The sequence below is a fragment of the Misgurnus anguillicaudatus genome, chromosome 12 (assembly GCF_027580225.2).
Source record: "Misgurnus anguillicaudatus chromosome 12, ASM2758022v2, whole genome shotgun sequence".
Classification (NCBI taxonomy): domain Eukaryota; kingdom Metazoa; phylum Chordata; class Actinopteri; order Cypriniformes; family Cobitidae; genus Misgurnus; species Misgurnus anguillicaudatus.
In genome coordinates, this window is record NC_073348.2 from 5,749,777 (window position 1) to 5,772,905 (window position 23,129).

The 23,129-nt window shown below is 40.3% G+C and overlaps 1 protein-coding gene and 1 long non-coding RNA gene across 2 annotated transcripts in view; both read right to left on the reverse strand.

Annotated features, from left to right (window-relative positions):
- LOC129445959 (N-acylneuraminate cytidylyltransferase B-like) overlaps positions 1-23,062 on the reverse strand; it is a 50,559-nt gene extending 27,497 nt beyond the window's left edge. Inside the window, exons 1-6 of the mRNA XM_055206942.2 lie at positions 22,787-23,062; positions 9,173-9,315; positions 8,907-9,062; positions 8,552-8,685; positions 5,356-5,450; positions 5,083-5,254 (exon numbers count right to left, since the gene is read on the reverse strand). Coding sequence (XP_055062917.1) covers positions 5,083-5,254; positions 5,356-5,450; positions 8,552-8,685; positions 8,907-9,062; positions 9,173-9,315; positions 22,787-22,980 — 894 coding nt within the window. The 5' untranslated portion in view covers positions 22,981-23,062. The remainder of the gene's footprint in view (positions 1-5,082; positions 5,255-5,355; positions 5,451-8,551; positions 8,686-8,906; positions 9,063-9,172; positions 9,316-22,786) is intronic.
- LOC141368953 (uncharacterized) lies at positions 17,749-22,774 on the reverse strand. The gene is made up of 2 exons (XR_012372370.1): positions 20,916-22,774; positions 17,749-18,591 (listed from the first exon to the last, which is right to left on the reverse strand). It is a non-coding gene; the product is annotated as an uncharacterized lncRNA (long non-coding RNA).
- Positions 23,063-23,129: the final 67 nt, after the last annotated feature.

Below are 23,129 nucleotides of genomic sequence, written 5' to 3' on the forward strand. Positions count from 1 at the left end.
CAGGTGGATCAGTGTTATTCATCTGCCAGAGCCATACTGCTCTCATTTGTGCTGCCCAGAAATAAAGCAAAAAATCCGGGAGTTGTAATCCACCATTTTTAAAAGCCATGTGTAGTGTCTTGAGTTTAACCCTTGGAGTTTTATTATTCCAAATAAATTTTCTAATCGAGCTATTAAGATTATTAAAAAACTTTTGTGAGACGGGAATTGGGAGAGTTTGAAATAAATATAAAAATTTAGGAAGAACATTCATTTTTATACAATTTATCCGGCCAATTAGTGATATCGGCAATGAGTTCCATCTTTCTAGGTCTCTTATTGCCCTTTTAAGTAGTGGGGAGTAATTCAAAGAAAATGTTTCCTCCAACTTCGAAGGAATATTAAGCCCTAGATAAACTATCTTTTCTGTATTCCATGAAAAAGGGATATTATTTAAAGGCATTTTCTCTGCAGTCAAATTTAATGGCATCATAACACTTTTATTTATATTGATTTTGTAGCCTGATATTTCTCTGAAATCTTCTAGTAATTGAGATAATTTGGATAGAGATAATTCAGGGTTAGTAAGATATAGCAGTATGTCATCCGCGTACAGTGATATTTTGTGTACATACCCTCCTATCTCTAACCCAGAGATTTCTTCTTGTGCTCGTATTTCAATGGCTAGGGGTTCCACCGCTAACGCAAAAAGTAATGGGGACAAGGGACATCCCTGTCTAGTTCCCCTTGATAAATTAAAATGCGAAGATAAATCAGAGTTAGTACGGATGGTTGCCGATGGATTCTTATACAGCATATAAATCATATCAATAAATTTAGGACCGAAATTCATTTTTTGCAATATAGCTATCAAATAAGACCATTCTACTCGGTCGAAGGCTTTTTCTGCATCTAAGGAAAGAGCGATCACTGGAGAGTCAACTTGTTTTGCAGAGTAGATAATATTCATAAGCCTCCTTATATTATCAAAGGATGATCTATTTTTAATAAATCCAGTTTGATCCATATGAATTAGACTAGGCAAAATCCGTTCTAAGCGTAACGCAATCATTTTAGTAAAAATTTTATAATCGGAATTAAGCAATGAAATTGGGCGATATGAAGCACATAGACTAGGATCTTTTCCAGGTTTCAGCAAAACTGTAATTAAAGCCTGATTTAGCGTTTCTGGTAGTTCTTTTTTATGAATTGCCTCCAAATACATTGAAAGCATTGGATCAGCTAATTTTGAAAAAAACGTTTTATAAAAGTCCAAAGAGAACCCGTCCAAACCTGGTGTTTTACCTCCAGCTAAGGCAAAAACGGCACATTGAATTTCTTCTTTCGAAATTTCTCTCTCAAGTTCTTTTCGGTCATTATCACTTAAAACTGGGATATTCAATTTGCATAAAAAGTTTTGGATGTCAGCTTCATTTACTCCTTGAGATTTATACAGCAATTTGTAGAAATTTAGGAATTCCTGGTTAATTAATTTAGGGTGTTTAATATTTTTTTTGTCCGGGGAAGTTATGGTAGTTATAGATTTACTAATTTCTTCTTTTCTTATCTGCCACGCTAAAACTTTTCCTATCTTATCCCCGTGTTCATAATATCTCTGTCTTGATCTGAGAAGTGCATTTTCTGCTTCTTTTGATGTCATAATATTGTATTCTAATTTTTTGGCTTGTAGTTGCTGAAATAATTGAGGATCTTTAGTCTGAAAGTGTTGTCTTTCCATTGTTAATATTTCTTTTTCCAATAATTGCAGTTTTTTCTGATATTGTTTCTTCTTATTGGAAGAGTAATTGATGATCTGGCCCCGTAAGAATGCTTTCATAGCCTCCCAAACTATACCCGAAGAAGCAGAGTTACTATTCGTAATCATAAAGTTGTCTATATTATTATTTATAAAGTTCACCGATTCAGGACTGTTCAATAAATGGTTGCTAAATCGCCAAAGCTTATAGTTCGGCGACTCCGGAGAATATTGCACTGATATCAGTAAAGGGGCATGATCTGACAGTATTCTTGGTAGATAGTCACATAATTCAATCAAATACTCCTTCGCTTTCGGAACAAAAAAATAGTCAATTCTGGAATAACTATTATGTCTATGTGAGTAAAAGGAATATTCTTTTTTTGTTGTATTTTTAAATCTCCATATATCTATCAAATTAAAACACGAGAGTTCGTATTTTAAAGCCTTGGCAACTTGACTTAGCGCTAACCCTTTGGAAGATGATCTGTCTAGTATTGGGTCCAAAACTACATTAAAGTCCCCTCCAATTATTAATTCTGTGATAGGAGAGGCAAGTTTAAAAAATAAATTGTGGATAAATTCAACTCCATCCATTTCGGACGGTATACATTTACTAAAGTAATTCTTTGCATAGCAATTGTGCCTCTTAAGATAATATATCTACCGGATTTGTCTTTATCTATAGATTCCATTTGAAAGGGGATAGATAGAATTCTACATTGATCCCAGTACATAAACCACAGACTCCACATTGCAAATAGCGTAAGTGCTTCTAATACATATGTCTTACTGATAGTGTAGGTTGAACAGATCGGTCTTAAGCCATGATTTCAATTCAGACAAGGAATATACGGTACTGGGGAATACATAGAAGTTCAGCATTTGAAGACCAAAGTGGTCGTGGAGGTTAATAAGAACAGAGTAGATTAGAAAGATAAGGGGGTGACCGAGCATTTAGTGCCTTAAAAGTGAGAAGTATGATCTTATATTGTATTCATGCTGAGACTAGGAGCGAGTGAAGATTAAATTAGACAGATTGGACAGATTTTTATTTGAGGTTAACATCCTGGCAGCAGAGTTTTGCATGTACTGCAAACGTGAGATTGAATGAGCCATTAGACCAGAAAATAGTGAATTGCAATAGTCGAGACAGGACGTAATAAGAGCATGCACTAATGTTTCAGCATCATTTCTACAGAAGAAAGGGCGCAGCTTGGCAATACGTTGCAATTGAAAAAACATGTTTCGGAGAGGCTTCAAATATGAGCTTCAAAGGACAGTGAGGGGCAGAGAATGATACCTAAATTTCTCACAGTAGCAGAGGAAAAAATCATAGTAGCATCCAGGTCAATACTAAAGTCCACAGAGCTGTTTTTTTTTTTTTTAAAGAGATGGAGGACCAGTTGAGCAGTTTGAGTTTTGCTCAAATTCAGGCTAAGAAAGTTTGAGTGTAGCCACAGTTTGAACTCATTAACACAAGAAGAGAGTGAAGATTTTACGTGTTTAGAGTCTGGTTGACAGGCAGTATATAACTGAATATCATCTGCATAACAGTGATATCTAAAGCCGTGTCCACGAATGATGTCACCCAGTGGCTGAATATGATGAATAATAGTGGACCAAGTACAGAGCCCTGACGAACACCTTGTTTTAGTAAGACAGTAGGAGATTTTAAATTGTGTATTGAAATGTGAAATTGCCTGCTCGTGAGATAAGAAGAAAACCAGGATAATGCAGAGCCTGATACGCCAATCTCCGATAAGCAGTAAAGTAATATCTTGTGTCAGACAGTATCAAAGGCAGAGCTAGGGTCTAATAACAGGAGTATAGAGAGACTGCTTGAGTCACCAAAGAGTAAAAGATTATTGACAACTTTAACCAGTGCAGTCTCTGTGCTATGCTGTGTCAACCATATTCAAATGTCAATAACATATGGTTTGATTTTTGGTGGGGTTAACTGGACAGATACATGTAAAATCAAACTGTCAGCAGAGACATTATTCAATCCTGAAGTACAAACTAGATCAAGCGTGTGACCATGTGTATGGGTTGGAAAATTAATATGCTGGACAAGATCAAAACAGTCAATTACAGCATTTAGCTGAGTAGCAGCAGGGCAAACAGTATAAACATTAATCACCAATAAGAATAACATAAGGTGACACAGCACATGCTTGAGTTAGTAGTTCACTGAGCTCTGAGAGAAAGTCAGCTTGTTGTTTAGGGGGTCTGTAAATTAGGAACAGTACAGTGGGTTCTTTGGTGCCTAACTTCAAACCCATTTACTCAAATATCATAGTATTATGAAAAAAAAAACAATTTTGAAACAGTTAATGACGCACAAAAAAAATGGCAGCAAGGCCACCATCTTTACTGGTTGTACGTGGTTCTGAAATATGTCAATATTCAATGGGGGTAAGCAGATTCAGATGGATAAAATTATCTGGTACCTGCCAGCTCTCCGTGAGAAATAACATATCAAATTTGTTGTCGACTATTAGCTCATTCATATAGGTGCCTTTGTCTGAGATGGATCGACAATTTAGAAGGGCACAGTGATTATTGCGTCCTTTAACAATAGGGGTATGCAGAGTCGCCATGGAAAAGTCAGTTAGGACTACTAAACTTTTGCTATAATAAAGCCATGGTTACTTTTTCTAAGGACTGACTTAAAAATCGCAGTGAAATTGCATTAAGCAGGGTGATATACATGTTAAGTCAATGCAAAAACATGATTAGACATCCTAAGATGCGATATGCGCAAACGAGGAGGCACAAATTGAGCGTTTCAAGCATTGACGCGTGATTTGGGCGAGTTGAAAAATTGCGATATTTAGCAAATCTTTTCATTGCGTTAACCAATCAGGAGCTTGCTCTAGTAGTGATATGATTACAGGAAGTAAGCGGAGACAGAAAAAAAAAAATCAAGGACAATCATTGTCGCTGTTCGAGACATCTTCGTACTTCGTACTAAACAGGAATTAAAAAGATCGTATTTGGAAGAAAGTGAGTGAGGAGGTCAATCTGGTAAGTTTACTCAATTTGAGCTATATATTTAAGCAATGTCCTAATAACTCAATCGACGGAATAGCCATTTCTTAATATTACCATTTCTTTGACACAAAGTGTAGTTTTAAGATTATTTCAGGCAAGAATATATATGTAAAATATTCAAATCTGCAGTCGTTTAGTAAGATAGCACCAACAAATGACTTATGTTGTAATTTAAACAAAACCAATTCATGTATTGAGCCATCAGGAAAGATACATTTATAAAAATATTTAAAAGTACAATTAAACGTTTGAGATTTTATATCCTTTCCGTTTCTCAAGCCCAGCTGTACCTTGATGTCTTCCTTCTGCAGCATTCGAATGCCCGCCAGGTCTCGACCATTGATGGCAACAAACTGCTCTCCTGAAACAGACATGTATATCTGACCGTTTGTCAGACAGCCAGATACTCTGCACAAAAACAACCTGACCTCCGTTTTCTTTTTTTCTCCAAAATATCCGAACCTGCATTAAAACGGAAGCATTATAAAGAACACAAGCAGTGAAATATAAACAGACTTAAGTTACATAATGAAGATAAGTATTGTCAATTAAGAAAACTTTACCTCAAAACTCTTTGCTCAGCCACCGGCCAATCTATATCGACATCAATGTCAACACTGTGTTCTGGGAGCATCTCATAGTAGGCCCTCTTATCCATCTACAACAAAGTGAAAGAGCAAATCAATATCGTTGATAGAAAAATGTTATGAGGAGGGTTCCCTTTCGAGAAAACATTGTGGTGTGTCATAAAATTACACTTTGGGAACATTTACATTTATGCATTTGGGACACACGTTTACCCAAAGCGACTTACAGTGCATTACAAGGTATACAAGGTATTTTATCAGTTTGTGTGTTCACTGGGTTAAACCCATGACCTTTTGCATTGCGATGCAATGCTCTACCACTGAGCTACACAGGAACACGACCAGCATTTGTCTATCTGAATAATTTTGAAACTAGTCCATCTTACTAGCGACGAGAGATGAAGTCACGAGTGCAACGAATACCAGAATGTATAAAAGTTAGCGCAAACAGTGCATATCAGCTTCTGTCATTCACCAAGTGTCAGACAACATTGGGTTGGCAAATTCTAACGCTCTTGGGAGGGATTTGGACACCCGGACTACGGTTTCTTCCGCCCTGACCAAGAGCCCTATGATTTCATTGAAAAGTCCCAAGCAGGTCATGAGTTGCATGCGGTAAGTAAGACTTCTGTGTTATGTTGGAATTGGGCACGTGCGTATTATATAAATGAGACAAACATGTAGTAAATCATAAGTTAAACAGTGTTGTATAGTGTTGGATGACTCGTACTTGCTCCTCCCACAGTAGTAACTCCATCTTCTTCATGTTGACTCTCAAATTGTTTTTATTTATTTATTTGTTTTTTGTGTCCTTGTATGTATGTAATGTTGTGATGTAATTTAGTTCCCTATCTTTGCCAGGTCTCCCTTGAAAAATAGATTTTTAATCTCAATGGGTTTTTTCCTGGTTAAATAAAGGATAATAATAATAATAATAATGTTTTTTTTACGTTATCGGAAAGAATCGGTAAAGCTAATCTTTCTTTTCTAAGAAGATAAGCTAATCGCAAATCCTACGCAAACTTTTATAAATGAGGCCCCTGGTTACTACCAGAAACCTTAAGTTTAAAGTATGAGTAAAAGCGATACAGACCCCGTCAGGCTATTGTAGACATGTCATTCAACCTATTTAAAGTCGATGTACTATCACAAGGGTCTTAAAAATTTATTATGAAGGTTGAAAAATTACATGGTGTCGCTTTAACTCTAGGGGAGCTGGAAAAATAGCTTTTTTTATTTAAAGTGTACCTTTAAAGACAGTATTTTTCAGATTTGGAAATGCACACTTCCACATTTCTATCCTTCCACAACATCAGAAGTTTCTGAAGTTCATTTTTGGGGCAAAGCATACCAATATCGGGTGCTTACAGTCAGCCTAGCTATTTCTCCTTGGACGTTCACTAAATATATGGATTTAGCCTTTGCTCCACTGAGACATCAGGGGATTTGCTTAGACAACTGGCTGGTGTTAGCTCAGTCTCACAACGTGGCAGATCGGCATCGAGATGTCGTAGCTGGCCATGCGAAACATCAATGGCTATGGCTTAAAACCAACTTTTTTTAAAGCCAACAATTTAACAACCAAACAAAGAACATTGCTTCTCGGAGTGGTTTGGGATTCGATGACGATGCCGACACATCTGTTTTAGAGGTCGACCGATTTATCGGCCGGCCGATTAATTGGCCGATTTTTGGCATATTTTAAAAAATCTGCCTTGGCCGATTTTGCTGCAAAATTAGGCCGATTAACAGGCAGGCGCATCTGCGGGCACCTAAGCGCTGTTGTAGAACTCGTGACGCTGCCTCTTGCTGCAAGCAGATCGCTCCCGTCTCGTGTGTGTGCAGCCATGTCTTGTTCACAAACAGCTTTACTAAATGATGGCGGGATTGCGCAAATTAAGCAGCCAGTACAACAGCGCGACGGGCTTATGTCTCGCGGTGCACTGTCAGTGCCAAGATTAGGCTCATTTCATGTGATTAATGAGTGATGATGAGTTTTGTTTACGTGACAGAGAGAGAAGAGCCGCGCGCGCACGTTTTCTGTCTCCTTGCTTTTATTACTCAAAACAAAACTGACTCGATGGCGAAAGGTCGGAAGACCAAATCATATCCACAAAGGAAATGTTTTTCGTGTTGTTACAGTAACACTTTGTTTACAGTTTTGCGCTGCTCAGCCTGGATTACAACACAGCGCGTCCGATTCGCGAACTGACTCCTTTGAACGGATTCGTTTGAATGAACAGTTGAAACAAAAGATCTGTCCCAACACTAAACTCACAAGACGTCACTGTCAGCACAGTCAGTCACTTATAGCGCCTCAGAAATGAGAATGTAAATGTGTTTAGAAAGATTTGCCCTAAATAACAGTCTCAACTAAAAACCATAGACATTTACTATGTTAACTTTATGATGAATAAATATTTTATCAGGTCTACCAAATAAGGATTTTAGGATACAAAGCAATAAAAGCCATGGTAAAAAACTGATCAAAGATTATGACAGCAGAGTGTCAGGTAATATCTGTGTCTGATAAATGCATGGTGCAGAGGAGGTTGTAAAACTCTTCAGAAAGACCAGTCATATATTTTTAAATACTTTGACTTAAATAGTGACATTTTTGCATTTAAAATATCTGCTAATAATGATGAGAACATTTTGATTATTATGTACATATAGAAAATCGGCCAAACATATCGGCCATCGTCTGCCCTGATTTCTAAAAAATCGGCATCGGCCAGAGAAAAAGCATAACGGTCGACCTCTAATCTGTTTACTGCTCGCACCGAATCAATTCTGACAGCAATGTCCAGGATCATATTCAAAGGTGTAAAAAGAATCTACCAAAATTAAGGCCCTTAAAAGGTAGTTAAAGGTAACACGCAATTTGGTTTGGTAGTAAAAACATTTTGCTTAATATGTGTCTCCATGTTTTAACTTCATCTCGCATAGTTTAAAAATATATACGGTGATAACAGGACCTGAGTGAGTCAAAGTTGATGGCAAATATAGTCACTTTATTTGCTGCCGAAGTTTAAGCAGTCTGTGCAGATTGAGCACACACAATTAACTCATAGTATTTTCTCAGTCGAGGTTACGCGCCCACGTCACGTTGCTGTGGGCGTGGTCACAAAAGCTTAACATTTGTACACGTATTTGGCCGAGACGTTTTTACCTGCTGAAGGCTTTTTTCCAGAACTTCTCTCGTGTAAAAGTAGAAAGATCCATTTTCATAGAGCTCTCCGGGCCAGTCTTGACGTCGAGGTCTGTATGCTGGGTCGATGTTCAGAGGACACGTGCTTTTACCCTCTAATAACACAATTAAGAAAAAGTGATTTTTTTAATGTTTCTGAATAGAAGTTTTTGACAACAGCTATAAAGAGTTTCGGCAACTTAATGTTTAGCACAAAAGATCAATAAATCTCTCCGAAACATTTTACATTTAAGTGATTTAATATGACAAATAGTACCTCACAATGAGACGTCACTAACTGCATAGTAATAACAAAAAATTTAAATATTTTGTTTACCTTTCTTGTTTACTTCAGTCCAGCGAAACTGATGTCTGCGCACTGCTGAGAACACATATTCATAACCCTGTTCAGTGATCATCTGCAGAGCTTCTCTGATATGATACGGGTGCAGACATGGAGAGGTTGCCTGAATATGACAAACAATGTCCACCTCTATAAAAATATACAAATAAAATGAATGTGTGATTTATTCCTCTGACTTTCATGATTAAGGTCTTATTATGCTAAAAGTATTAGGTATGTAGAGAGAGAGGTATTTTCACCAGGTCTTAGCCGGATGAACTCTTGGATGGTCTCCAGTGAGCTGGAGGAGTCTCTGGAAACTTCAGGACTGCGCCGATGAACTTTTGCTCCCCAGATTCTAGCAACTCGTTCAATCTCATCGTGATCAGTAGACACCCAAACACTGCCAAACATCACATCAGCCATTCTATTACTGAAACTGTACTGTTTTTAAGCCAGAGCAATTAAATGTCGTACACACAACACAAAACGTCTCAGTAACGACTGAGATAGAGAACAAGACGCTGCGTCATGAAATGACATTTTGGGGAATGCCAGCACCATTTGCACATCTGAATATTTTGTGAAACTAGCTAGTCTTTTAGGGACTAGAGATGACGTCAGAAGTGTGCGGATACCGGAAGGTATAAAAGGGAAACATAAACAGCGCATGTCAGCTTCTGGAAAAAAGTAAAGCAAACGCTACAGGCACAAGGAGTTATGGCAATGAGACGCAGCGTCTTATTCCCTATCTCAGGGAACAGAGGCTACAGTCATAACAGAGACGTTCCCTTTCGAGGGAACTCAACGCTGCATCATGAAAAGACACTTTGGGGAACGAATGCTCACTATGCCTTAAGGATTTGTGTCTGTCCTGTTGTGAATGTGTTATGCACACATTCTCACTAATGTTAAAGCAGGAACCATCTCCAACACAGTATGTGGTGATAATGTGCCTTCATATTCACCATAAAACCGAAAAAGAACACAAAGACGAAATAAAGACCAGAGTTGAAGGACTGAAGTTGTTTGCCATGTCGTTAAGTAAAAGTCTTTGGTTCGAATCCTAATGTAGTTTCAAAATGTATTTATATTAATAAATATATTTATTAGGGATGCACCGAAATGAAAATTCTTGGCCGAAACCGAAAAAGAGGAAACCAAGGCCGAAAACCGAAACACAGAAAGAAATTATGCCAATTATTAGTACTACATTGCACTTATGGTATTTTTGTGTGTAATAGAAATGGAGTCAACACACACAATTTGAGAAGAAAATTAAGCCAAACAGCATGTGGCATAAATAAACCCAACTTCAGTTATATTGTGATGACTGGTTTGGAAAATCAGGAAGCAAATGCAAGATAAATGAAAACAGGTTTATTAAACAGATGACTCAGATGATATGACAGATGACACAGATGGTATGATGTTAAGTTGGACAGACAAAGGCTGCGGTGACGGATCCAAGTGCTCGTGAGTGTAGTCAGACTGACGGATGAAACCGGATACACAGAACGGTAGAACTCCACAGCGAAGACGAGACCACAGGAACACATGACACGATAACACGGGTAGACAACGTAGTATAATCATCTGGCAGTGAGAGGAGAGAATGAGTGAGTATATATGCCGTGTGGGTAACTACCACCAGCTGGAGCAAAGCAATCACGCACACCTGCACTCACTCAGATCATTAGCGATCAGACACGCACACACACACTTCAATCATACAGACAGACACAACACAGAAAGTCACGGTGGACTTATCCTACCGTGACAGTACCCCCTCCCCCACGAACGTCACCTGACGTTCCCGGGCTCCTTGACCTGCGATGGAAATCATCAATAAGGGAGTGATCCAATATGTCCCGAGCCGGAACCCAACTTCTCTCCTCCGGACCGTAACCTTCCCAATCCACCAAGTACTGAAATCCGCGTCCCCTCCGTCTAGAGTCCAGAATACGATTGATCGAATAGGTTGGTTCCCCATCTACGATACGAGGCGGGGGGGGGGACCGGGGCAGGCGGATTAAGACGAGATTTAAACACGGGTTTGATTTTGGAAATGTGGAACACCGGATGAATTCGTCTGTACACAGGAGGGAGGTTAAGGCGGACTGTTACTGGATTAATGATTTTAGCAACAGAAAATGGACCTATAAATTTGGGAGTCAACTTATTCGAGACGGAACGCATCGGAATATTCTGAGTAGAAAGCCACACTTTTTGACCCATGACGTAAACGGGAGGCTTTGACCGGTGGCGATCGGCCTTGACGCGCTGTCTCACTTGGAGTATGACCTCACGTGCCCTACTCCAAGTGCGACGACACCTCTGGACGAAAGCGTGTGCGGAGGGGACCGCGACCTCGGACTCCAGACTGGGAAATAATGGTGGTTGGTACCCTAAACTACACTTAAACGGAGATAGGCCCGTAGCTGACACTGGTAATGAATTGTGCGTGTACTCCACCATAGAGAGTTGTTGGCTCCAGGAGGAAGGATTCTTGGAGACCAAACATCGCAACACTCTTTCCACATCCTGATTGGCTCGCTCGGTTTGACCATTGGTTTGAGGATGAAACCCCGAAGACAGACTAACCGTAGCCCCTAGCAACTTGCAAAACTCACGCCAAAATTTAGATATAAATTGGGGACCCCTATCGGAAACCACGTCTGTCGGAAGGCCATGTAACCGGAATACGTGGTCAACGATAGCGACCGCTGTCTCCTTGGCTGACGGTAATTTGGGCAAGGGAATAAAATGAGCCGCCTTCGAGAATCGGTCCACTACGGTTAAAATCACCGTATTACCCTGGGAGGGTGGGAGGGCGGTAATGAAATCGAGCGAAATATGGGACCAGGGTCTCGAAGGGACCGGCAGCGGTCTAAGGAGCCCGTCAGGAGGACGATTAGACGCCTTACCCACAGCACAAACCGAACAAGCCAATACAAAATCATGTGTGTCACGAGCCATCCCTGGCCACCAAAATTGTTGCTTAACCAAAAACTTGGTTCGACTGACCCCTGGATGGCAAGCTATACTGGAATTATGGCTCCATTTAAGTACCTCTGATCTCAGTCCCTCTGGCACAAATAACCGGTTCGGTGGGCAACGGGCCGGGGGCGTTACCCCTTCTAAGGCTTTAGTCACCTTCGATTCGATCTCCCATGAGAGCGCGGAGATGAATATAGTCTCCGGTAAAATGGGCTCGGGAGATGAGGCACGATCGGAACGCTCAAAAATGCGGCATAAAGCATCAGGTTTGGTGTTTTTGGAACCTGGACGGTAGGACAAAGTGAAATCGAAACGACCGAAAAATAAAGCCCACCGAGCCTGCCTAGAGTTCAAACGTTTGGCAGATTTGATGTATTCAAGATTCTTGTGATCAGTGTAAACTATGAAAGGCACACCCGACCCCTCAAGCCAATGACGCCATTCTTCCAGTGCTAGTTTAACAGCCAACAATTCCCGATTACCAATGTCATAATTGCGTTCAGCAGGCGATAAACGATGGGAATAAAACGCGGAGGGATGCACCTTTCCGTCTGAGGACGTGCGTTGAGATAACACGGCTCCTACCCCCACATCTGACGCATCGACCTCCACTATGAACTGACGCTTACGATCAGGGGCCACAAGAATTGGGGCTGAAACAAAGCAGCCTTTCAGTTTGGTAAAAGCAGTCTGGGCTGCCTCCGACCACCTGAACGCAGTACTAGCGGAGGTCAAGGCAGTCAGAGGTGCGGCTAGTTGGCTGAAATTGCGAATAAAACGCCGGTAAAAATTGGCGAACCCCAGAAATCTCTGCAGGGCCTTGCGAGACTCTGGGGATGGCCAATCAACCACAGTCTTAACCTTCTCCGGATCCATACGGACGCCCTCAGTCGAAATGATGTGCCCTAGGAAAGAAACAGACTGTGCATGAAATTCGCATTTCTCCGCCTTGACAAAAAGCCCATTCTCTAGCAACCTAAGAAGCACTCGTCGTACGTGTTGCACATGTTCCTGGAGAGACGAAGAAAAAATCAGTATGTCATCCAGGTAAACATACAGAAATTGGTCTACCATGTCTCGCAACACGTCATTAACGAGTGCTTGGAAAACTGCCGGCGAGTTAGATAGACCGAAAGGCATCACGCAGTACTCAAAATGGCCACGAGGGGTGTTAAAAGCAGTTTTCCATTCGTCCCCCTCCCTTATGCGAACCAAATTATAAGCATTGCGTAAATCCAATTTTGTGAAAACGGATGCTCCTTGCAACCTCTCGAAAGCTGAAGACATTAACGGCAAAGGATAAGTATTCTTTGCCGTAATGTTATTCAACCCTCGGTAATCAATACAAGGTCGCAAAGATCCATCCTTCTTACTAACAAAAAAGAACCCCGCCCCCGCTGGAGATGAGGAAGGGCGGATGAACCCGGTTGCTAAAGAATCAGAAATGTATTTCTCCATGGCCTTCATCTCAGGAACAGATAGAGAGTAAAGTTTGCCCTTAGGCGGAGACGTACCTGGCAATAACTCTATGGCACAGTCATAGGGACGATGAGGAGGTAGAGAATCGGCCCGAGACTTACTGAACACTCCCTTCAGGTCCTGATACTCCACGGGCACGTTAGTTAAGTCCACCGTCTCCTCCTGAAACACAGACGCAGAGACAGATACACAAGCAGAGACAAGACAAGACTTATGACAAGCTTCACTCCAACCAGTGATAGTTCCTAATCTCCAGTTGACGGATGGGTTGTGTTTGAGTAGCCAAGGATGTCCAAGTACAATGGGAGCCAGAGGGGAAATAGTGACATAAAACTGCAAAGTCTCAGAATGATTGCCAGAAATACACAGGGTGACCGGGTCCGTGATGTGAGTGATGACAGATAATTCACTACCATTGAGTGCGAAGGGTGAAATGGGTTTGGAGAGAGCTGTCAACGGAACCTGGAGCTTACGTGCAAAGTGGTGATCGATTAAATTCCCCTCGGCTCCCGAGTCCAGTAGTGCGTCACAGGTGAGATGTGTGTTGCGCCACCGCAGCTTCGCCGGGAGGAGGGTAGATGTTAAAGGGGTCTTTGCTGTAGAGATTCCGCCCGAAAGTAACCCCAGCACTACTCCCGGGCGTTGCCTTTTACCGGACACCGATGGAGGAGGTGCCCGGCCTCTCCGCAGTACAAGCAAAGCCCCAATGATCGACGACGAATCCTCTCCTCCCGGGAAAGCCGAGCTCGACCCACCTGCATGGGCTCCGGATCGGACGTGGAAGAACCGGCCGCAATCTCCCTCGACGACAGTCTTCCCTGAGAAACGGCTTGAGAACAACCATCATCGTCATGAACGGGAATACTCCTCAGCCGGATATCCACTCGAATCGCCGCGTCAATGAGACCGTTGAGAGAAATGGGAATCTCTCCATGTTGAAGTTCACGCTGGATGCGGCCGGTTAACCCATGCAGGAAAATATCCCACTGCGCTTCCTCGTTCCAATTTGTGTCCGCCGCAAGAGTGCGAAAATCAATGGCGTAGTCTGAAACGGACCGTGTACCCTGACGCAGATCTGCCAACTTCCTAGCCGCATCTCTTCCAACTGCAGATCTATCGAACACCCTTCTCATCATGGCAGACAACGCCTCAAAACTCAGGGTACACGGGTCGTGATTCTCCCACACCGCTGTTCCCCAACGCGCCGCCTTTCCCGTCAGGAGGGATAACACAAATCCCACTTTACTTTCCTCCGTGATGTAAGTCTGGGGCTGAAGAAAGAAATGGAGAGAGCATTGCGATAGAAATGGTCTACAACATTCAGGATCACCTGCATATCTCTCGGGCGTAGAAAGTCTGGGTTCCTGACGGGACGCGCTCGCGGATGGTGTAGAAGGAACAGACGGTGCGGGTGGCGCAGTGGGTAGCGTCAGCTGTTGGATCGCCTGGGTGAGCTCGGACACTTTGTCTGTCATATCCTTCATTCCCCGGCTCAGTTCCTCAATCCGACTGTCCTGGGTGGTGAAACGATGTATGGCAGCGGAGATAAACTCTTCAAACCGAGCCGGGGAACCTTTACCTGCTGCTTCCATGGTGGCCAGATGATTCTGTGATGACTGGTTTGGAAAATCAGGAAGCAAATGCAAGATAAATGAAAACAGGTTTATTAAACAGATGACTCAGATGATATGACAGATGACACAGATGGTATGATGTTAAGTTGGACAGACAAAGGCTGCGGTGACGGATCCAAGTGCTCGTGAGTGTAGTCAGACTGACGGATGAAACCGGATACACAGAACGGTAGAACTCCACAGCGAAGACGAGACCACAGGAACACATGACACGATAACACGGGTAGACAACGTAGTATAATCATCTGGCAGTGAGAGGAGAGAATGAGTGAGTATATATGCCGTGTGGGTAACTACCACCAGCTGGAGCAAAGCAATCACGCACACCTGCACTCACTCAGATCATTAGCGATCAGACACGCACACACACACTTCAATCATACAGACAGACACAACACAGAAAGTCACGGTGGACTTATCCTACCGTGACATATATAGGCCATCTGCCTCACGTCTGGAAAAACTGGTGAGTAGGCTACTAGTGACACATCAGGTTGTTAAAAGTTAAACTGTTTGTTTAATTAATCCTTTGGTGCTTGTTTGCAATGCAGTATACATTTAAAAACTGAGATGTGCTAGTTGTGGTTTTGTTTTAACATTAATGTTACAAAATGCTGATAAAAAAATGATGGCATTTTAATGCACGTTAAAACCCCGAATGGATCAAAGGCTCATTTAAAAATGAATATCTTCTTTATTTAGTCTGACATGTTTTTGTTTGGAAAGAAAATCATATTTAGCCTACTTTCTCCGGTGAAACCCGTTTTTCTCATTAATGCCAGCTGCAGAAAAAACTCTGCTCTGTTGTTATCCAGTGAGAACAACAAACGGATCTAACAAATATATCCGAATTTAATATTACAAATAACGCAAGCTGGCTTGATACATTATTGCTGAGGGTGCAAAGTTACGAGCTTAATTTAACAACACTTCACAAAACGGAGCTATTGTTTGCTGTTACGGCATTTGCAGTTATCGGGTTCGTTATAACCATATCCACAGATAAAATAAATGTTCTCCGTATCGCTTTCCATGTGTGTCTCGTGTCGTTTTAACAACAAATAAACTAGGCTATATAAGGAAGCTAACAAATCTCTCATGATGCACGCTGATGCGGCGGCGGAGAAGCACGTCTAACACCTGGCATTAAAACTCGAAACACTTAAATGAGTCTGCAATCTGAATTAACAAAACAATCAGAAATACATACATATTAATTTTCATGTATATTTTATATTAAAGTCTGTAAAAGACCGTACAGGTGAAGTGAAAAAGGATTAAATGAGCAGTAGCCGTAATGCTGCGGTGGCGGATTAAAAACATTTCAATATCATTTTTCCCCATTCTAATTATTATTGCAGATCGAATATTTGACCATTCGTGCACATCCCTAATTTTAAAAGCAATCATGTTAAATGTCTGTTATTCTGGATGTTAATCTGAACGAATGTTTAGTCGGAGCTTGTGAAAACAGTACACAAATGCCCAGAGAAACTCCGCGGGTTTGGACACAAACATTACGGTCGTGGGCGGGAGTGGAACTCACAGGTTGCTGAGGTCCTGGTCAGAAATTCGGTGGACGCGGGTTTGAGAGAAATCTAGTCCACACCGCAGATATGTTACTTCAGACAAGCACGTGCAGGTCGCGGTTTCTGTTTGCGTCATCACATTTTTTCGGCCGTATTTTTTCGGTGATAAAAGTCTTTCGGCCGAAAACCGAAAATCCACTTTTGGGCCATTTTCGGCCGAAAATTTTCGGTGGCCGAATATTCGGTGCATCCCTAATATTTATGCTTGATAAAATGCCATCAATATATTTACAAGGATTGTACTGTGATGCATGTAATAGTTACCTTAATCTTTTGCTGCTGTTACGTTATCAGATATGTCAAGTCAAAGTGAAATGAAACTTAATGGTAGCTTGTTTTGAGCCATCGTATAATTAAGGTCTTTACACACCGGGACGTTTTTCGTGCGCGTTTATCGTCGACGTTTAACGTCACGTTTTTCTGCTTTCACACCCAAACGAATTTTACTGGCGCTGAGCCGAGTGAGGTGCAATTTCACTCCCTGGACATTAGATGGCGCCTAATACAAAACAGATATATGCCGGTACACGGGGCGGCGCTGCGAGACGTTATGCGTCTGTTCTGACACTCACTTGTCACACAGAAGAAGAGAGCCACTCGCGTGTAGTCAATAACCATTCATATACGATTTTTGGTTAACGGGCAAACAAACAAACATGACTCTTGAATAAATATATAATCTTTGTACAAACAATATCTCCGTGAACTTGAATACATTTTTAAATGAAATCTATTTGATTCGATTCTTTTATCATCAGTTAATATATCAGCATCTCCACATAAAAGTAACTATTTTTGATAGAACTCGTTATATCAAAATTAAAACTCTTTCACAAAATACAAGGTAATGGGTGATCCGATGTGTGTACTTTTAACAAATCTTTTACAAGCACTTTCTCTGTTAACAATTTTCTCAAATTTCCTGCCAAATGTATTGTATTTTGTGATTTGGCTAAAGATTTAAGATCATTTTTACCAATATACTCGTTTTATAGAGGGTGGGTGGGTAGAACAAGGAACCACCATTTTTGTTGTGCCCAAAAATGTTATTACTCCTGCAAATTGGTAAGTGTTGCCTATAAATATAATGATGCAATAATTAGGTATGTAGTTATTACAATAAGAGGTCAACAATACTGATGTACAAATATATTCATAGTGCCAAAATGTCACGTTATTTACAATTCTTTTTTTTTATCAAACATTTATTTGTGTGAATGAACTGCAGTTTGCAATAACAATCAGAGACATGACAGTAAAACCAAATAAAACAGGATTCAGAAATGTTGGTCCACTCCAGAAAAGTCACAATGAATGTAGTGCAACTGAACGGTAGTGCAAATCAACATTTAGAAATTAGACATTTTCAAATGTATTTCTTAAACGTATAAACACTTAAAATACATAAGTAAAATGGTATATAATAAACATTAATTTGTGTGAACAAGAACTGCAGTGCAAATCAACATTTAGAAATTAGACATTTTCAAATGTATTTCTTAAACGTATAAACACTTAAAATACATAAGTAAAATGGTATATAATAAACATTAATTTGTGTGAACAAGAACTGGCAGAGCTGTAGAGCAAATAAGTCACAATGATAGAAGTCTAAGTGAACTGTAGTGCAAATAAACATATCTATGAAATGTACATGTTCAACTGTATTTCTTGAATGTATAAACATTAAAAAAATAACTAAATATAAATGGTATATAATAAACATCTATAGGTGTGACCCAAAACTGGCAGAGCGCTACTTCTGTGCTCTTCTTTCTCTCTTCTGTGCTTCGCTTTCAATTTTTTCCCTTTAGCATCTTTTGATAAGAGGTACATCTCCAGAGGTTCGTCTCGGACTGTTTTCTTTTGTTTAGATTGGACCTTGTCACGGCTGGTGCTGGATGATCCTGAAGACGTGCTTGCTGGGGCCTCCTCACTTTTGCTCACATCATTTTAGCAGAAATATTGCTGTGAACACTGTAAAGATAAATTTAGTTTTCATCAGAAACAATCTTTCACACTGAGGGCCATGCCACGATATCCATGAGGTCAATATTTGATTACAAATGTAATTTAGATTCATGGTATTTTATCTGGCTGAACAAATGCAGCAGATGTTACCTAAACACAGAACACAAATTAACCTCATAAAACCCCACCTTTGGTTTGGCTTGCATTTAAGATTTCTCCAAGCTATTTGGGGTTAGGAAAAAGCAATGAATATAATAACCAAATATTTTTCTTTGAACATGAAGCAGTGTAATTGTCCACTTTTGTGTACAACAGGTTCCAGTTACAAACAATGAAATACTATGGTGCAAACAACAAAACATGTGATGGTATGAAGGGAACATGACATGGTATGAAGTGTTCAATGTCAGTGCATTACATATCGTAATGCACCAATAATAATTTTTTATTACTTGCACAGTTATAATGTAGATTTGCACTACTGGTCTGTTCAATACACTACTGGACTGTCTATTTCATACTCCCTGTTCATTTGCACTGCTGGACTATTTGAATTGCATCGTTTGCACCCCTGTGTACTGAATATTAGAATAACTATTCACAATAACTTAAGCCATTGCACTCTTAACTGTTACAATCCAAATTCATTCATGCACTACCTAAATATTAATTTCACTACTGTTCTGTTCTGTTTAGTTTATGTACACATCCATTTGTACATTTCTGTAGATTATTTTCATAGTATTATGTTCATAGTACCACCCATAGTAAGTTGTTACATCGTATTACATAATCCTGCACCTATATGCAATTATTATTGATATCCTGCACTTTTTATACTGCTTTTGCACTTCTGGTTAGACCTTAACTGCATTTCGTTGCCTTGTGCTTGTGTAATGACAACAAAGTTTAATCTAATCATATGGCCCACACAGCTATGTATTGTAATTAGAGATGAGCCGGATACTCGGCTGAAACGAGTATCCGGTACGGATAAAGCACTTTTGCCGAGTACGAGTATTATACGAGTAATACGAGTCAATATCTGTGCTCGGATTAAATGAAAATCATCATTGGGTAGCTGATTGTGTCAGCGTTCTGTGATAGGCTAGTAGTAACAGCGCCGCCCCTCCCCTACACAAATACAGATGTATTGTTTTGCTGTGAGTCCCGCAGCTCCGCTCTGTTCATTCACAGAAAAGCTCTCTGTCTCTCTCCCTCAGTCACTCGGGTTCTTTTCTGTTAAAGTTTAGGGTTTCTTTAGCTTTTTACTTCGGGTTGTAACGTTCAAATACGTACTAACCAGCAGAGTTCTGGTAAACGTGGGTTCGTTCAGACGTGAATGAGACGCGCATCGCGTCTCTGCCTGTCGGAGATTTTTTTTTCTTTTTTTAAACCTTCAGCTGGGAGCTGTCTGTGTCCCGCTCTGCACACTCATACACAGAACAGCTTTCTGTCTCTCTCTCCCTCAGTCTCTCGGGTTCACGGTTCTTTTCCATTAACGTTTAGGGTTTCTTCAGCTTTTTACTTCGGGTTGTAACGTTAATACATACTAACCAGCAGAGTTCTGGTAAACGTGGGTTCGTTCAGACGTGAATGCAACTCGCATCGCGTCTCTGCCTGAATTTTTTTCTTTTTTAAACCTTCAGCTTTCTCTAACCAGTAACCAGACACTGAGTGTCTGGCACGTATTTGCTGTATTTCATACAAAAATAAAGGTATTAAGCTAATATAAATATTACAAATTAATTTAAGCTACTCTCTCTCTCTCTCTCTCTTGTCAGTTTTTTCTCTCTGACACTTTTTTGCTGTATTTCATAAAAAATAAAGGTAGTAAGTTAAAGTTAGTGTTATAAATATTACAAATTAATTAAGCTACACACACTCTCCCTCTCTCTTCCTCTCTCTGCCAGTCATCTAAGTTTTTTCGTTTTAACCATCAGCTAGCTTTAACCAGTTTTTTTTTACTCTGACACTTTTTGCTGTATTTCATAAAATATAAAGGAAGTAGTGGTATAAATAATAAATAATATTACAAATTAAGCTACACACACAAACAAACACTCTCTCTCTCCCTCTTATGATCAGTGATACAGAAATATAACAATTTCTGATCAACCCATATATTAATTGCATGCTTAAAATAACATACCGGTTAAAGCCCTGCCCATTTCTAGACAAACCCCGCCTACTTCCGGGTTAGGCCACACCCACTCCGAGTACAGATACAGATACAGATAATTCATATGGTTTACAGATACAGATACAGATACAGATAATGCTGTACTCGCCCATCCCTAATTGTAATGTTCTAATATATATCACGTTACCTTCGAAATTCAGTCGATGATGTGAGGAACTCCGACACCTTCATAACCTCCACAGCCTCGATGCATCTTCTTTGTGTTTACCTGTTCCACGTGCTCCGCAAGACCATTTTGTGCTTGAGCGCCGCCAAGTCGTGTTTTACTGGAACTTCAGCAGCGCCAGGCACGTGAACAAAAGCGCCAATCTCATTGGTCGGCCAACTTTTAACGCGCCGCGTCAAACCAAAAAAAACGCGTCCGAGGCGTTTTTCTGAAAATGACGCTTTTGCGCGTCGCGCTTTTCGCGTGGGTGTGCGCACTCACATTGGCGCTCGTTCTTGAGTCACGAGACGTTAAACGTCGACGATAAACGCGCCCGAAAAACGTCCCGGTGTGTAAAGACCTTTAGACATAAAACATTGACATATTTGTGTGCATGTGCATAAACGACAGCTTGGTATGGCCGAACTTTACACAGACACGTTATTACTTGGCTAGCAAGACTGCTGTCTTTTCATTCATGTTAGCCCTACATACTGAGAACCTTACAAAACGTATGCGCATTAATTCAACATGCTTTTTTGTAGATGAATAGCCTGGTTAAAACTTTGGATCAGTCCATTTCTGATGAAATAATAGGAGTGTTTAGAATGGTCCATGTATTGGGAATATAGTTTCTACATTATTCATTAAATTAATATTATTCTTCACTCTTTCAGACCCCTCTATTTATTACTTTGTATGCAAAGAGGGAGTGATTATGATGATGATTATTATTATAAGGGTTTGTTCAGTTCAGTCATGTTGTACTAATTATGTCAAAAACAGAAGTTTTGACTTGTATTACGGTATTAAGGTAATGGAGCGGCAGAGAAAACAGTATAGCGGAGTTGGCTGCATGTTGTACATAGTTTATAAAGTAAAACAGGTGGATTAAGTGCCTTTTTTGAGATTTCTTTGTCTTGACCAGCAACATGTAGCCTTCAGCAAACCAACCAGTAGTTAGCAAAGAGATTTTACAAATAATATCACTGACTGGAATAATACATTCAGGAAAGTAACAAACAAAACAGCTTATATATCATTGCATTTCTTAACTGGTAATGTTATTTGATGTCAGAATAATTAATATTTTGTTGTCATAGCTTATGAAATGGCTGTTGACAGCGCTGTTTATCTATGCATTTACTCACGCATTAACTGTATCAAACGGTGACCGCTTGCGGAGGTAATAAATAATTAATTACTATCCACAGACATTTATTTAGATATTTTAGCAAATCAATATTTATCTGGTAAATGTTAATATTACTAAGGGTAAATCTTGTTAAAAGCTAGCAACATGTGGTGGCTGTGCTTCAGACTTCAACCCCGGTAAGTGAACAGCATATGAACGTGATTTTACGATGCTAATGATAAGCATAAATAACAGAAAAACGAATTTAATTTAAGCGTTTTTAATTCAACCAAGCTTTAATTCATATTCATGCAAAGCTACGTCGTTATTGGGACCGGATTTAATGGATCAGCGTGACTCTGAGAGTTCCTCTCTATTCTCCACAATAAATATAACAATTTCTGATCAACCCATATCAATAGCATGCATAAAATAACATACTGGTTAAAGCCCCGCCCATGTCAAGGCAAACCCCGCCTATTTCCGGGTTAGGCCCAACCACTCCGAATACAGATAATTCATATGGTGAACAGATACAGATAATGCTGTACTCGCTCATCTCTAAGCAACATTACACACTTAACTAGGGTTTTAAAAATGGGATCAGAAAGAATGTGACCTTTAAAGTGTTATATTGAAGCACTTTAAAAACAAACGTCACATTAAAAACATGAATTGAGTAATTTAAAATCATTTTAAAAATTTGAAATGTAGTTGCCTGTCAATGACGTCCGAATCCAAAGCAGCTCTCACGACCCATCCGATGAGGGGAACTCCAGCCAGAACCTTAATGTTCTTCAGCGGGATTCCTTTACTGCCACCGCGTGCCAGAATCAAAGCCGCCCGGTGCGGGTGTTTAAAGTACGGGTCACAGACACCTGGATTGACGTGCGCACACCTGTTGCCCTCCATCACGGTGAGACTGAAGTAAAAAAGCAGAAGCTGGTGTACATATTACGACAGGACACACCTTTGCAAAACAATGAAACAAAACTGCCACTAAGTAAAGTTTACAAAGGGTCCCAGGTAGCACACAGACGTTGGGCCAACGTCAATATTGG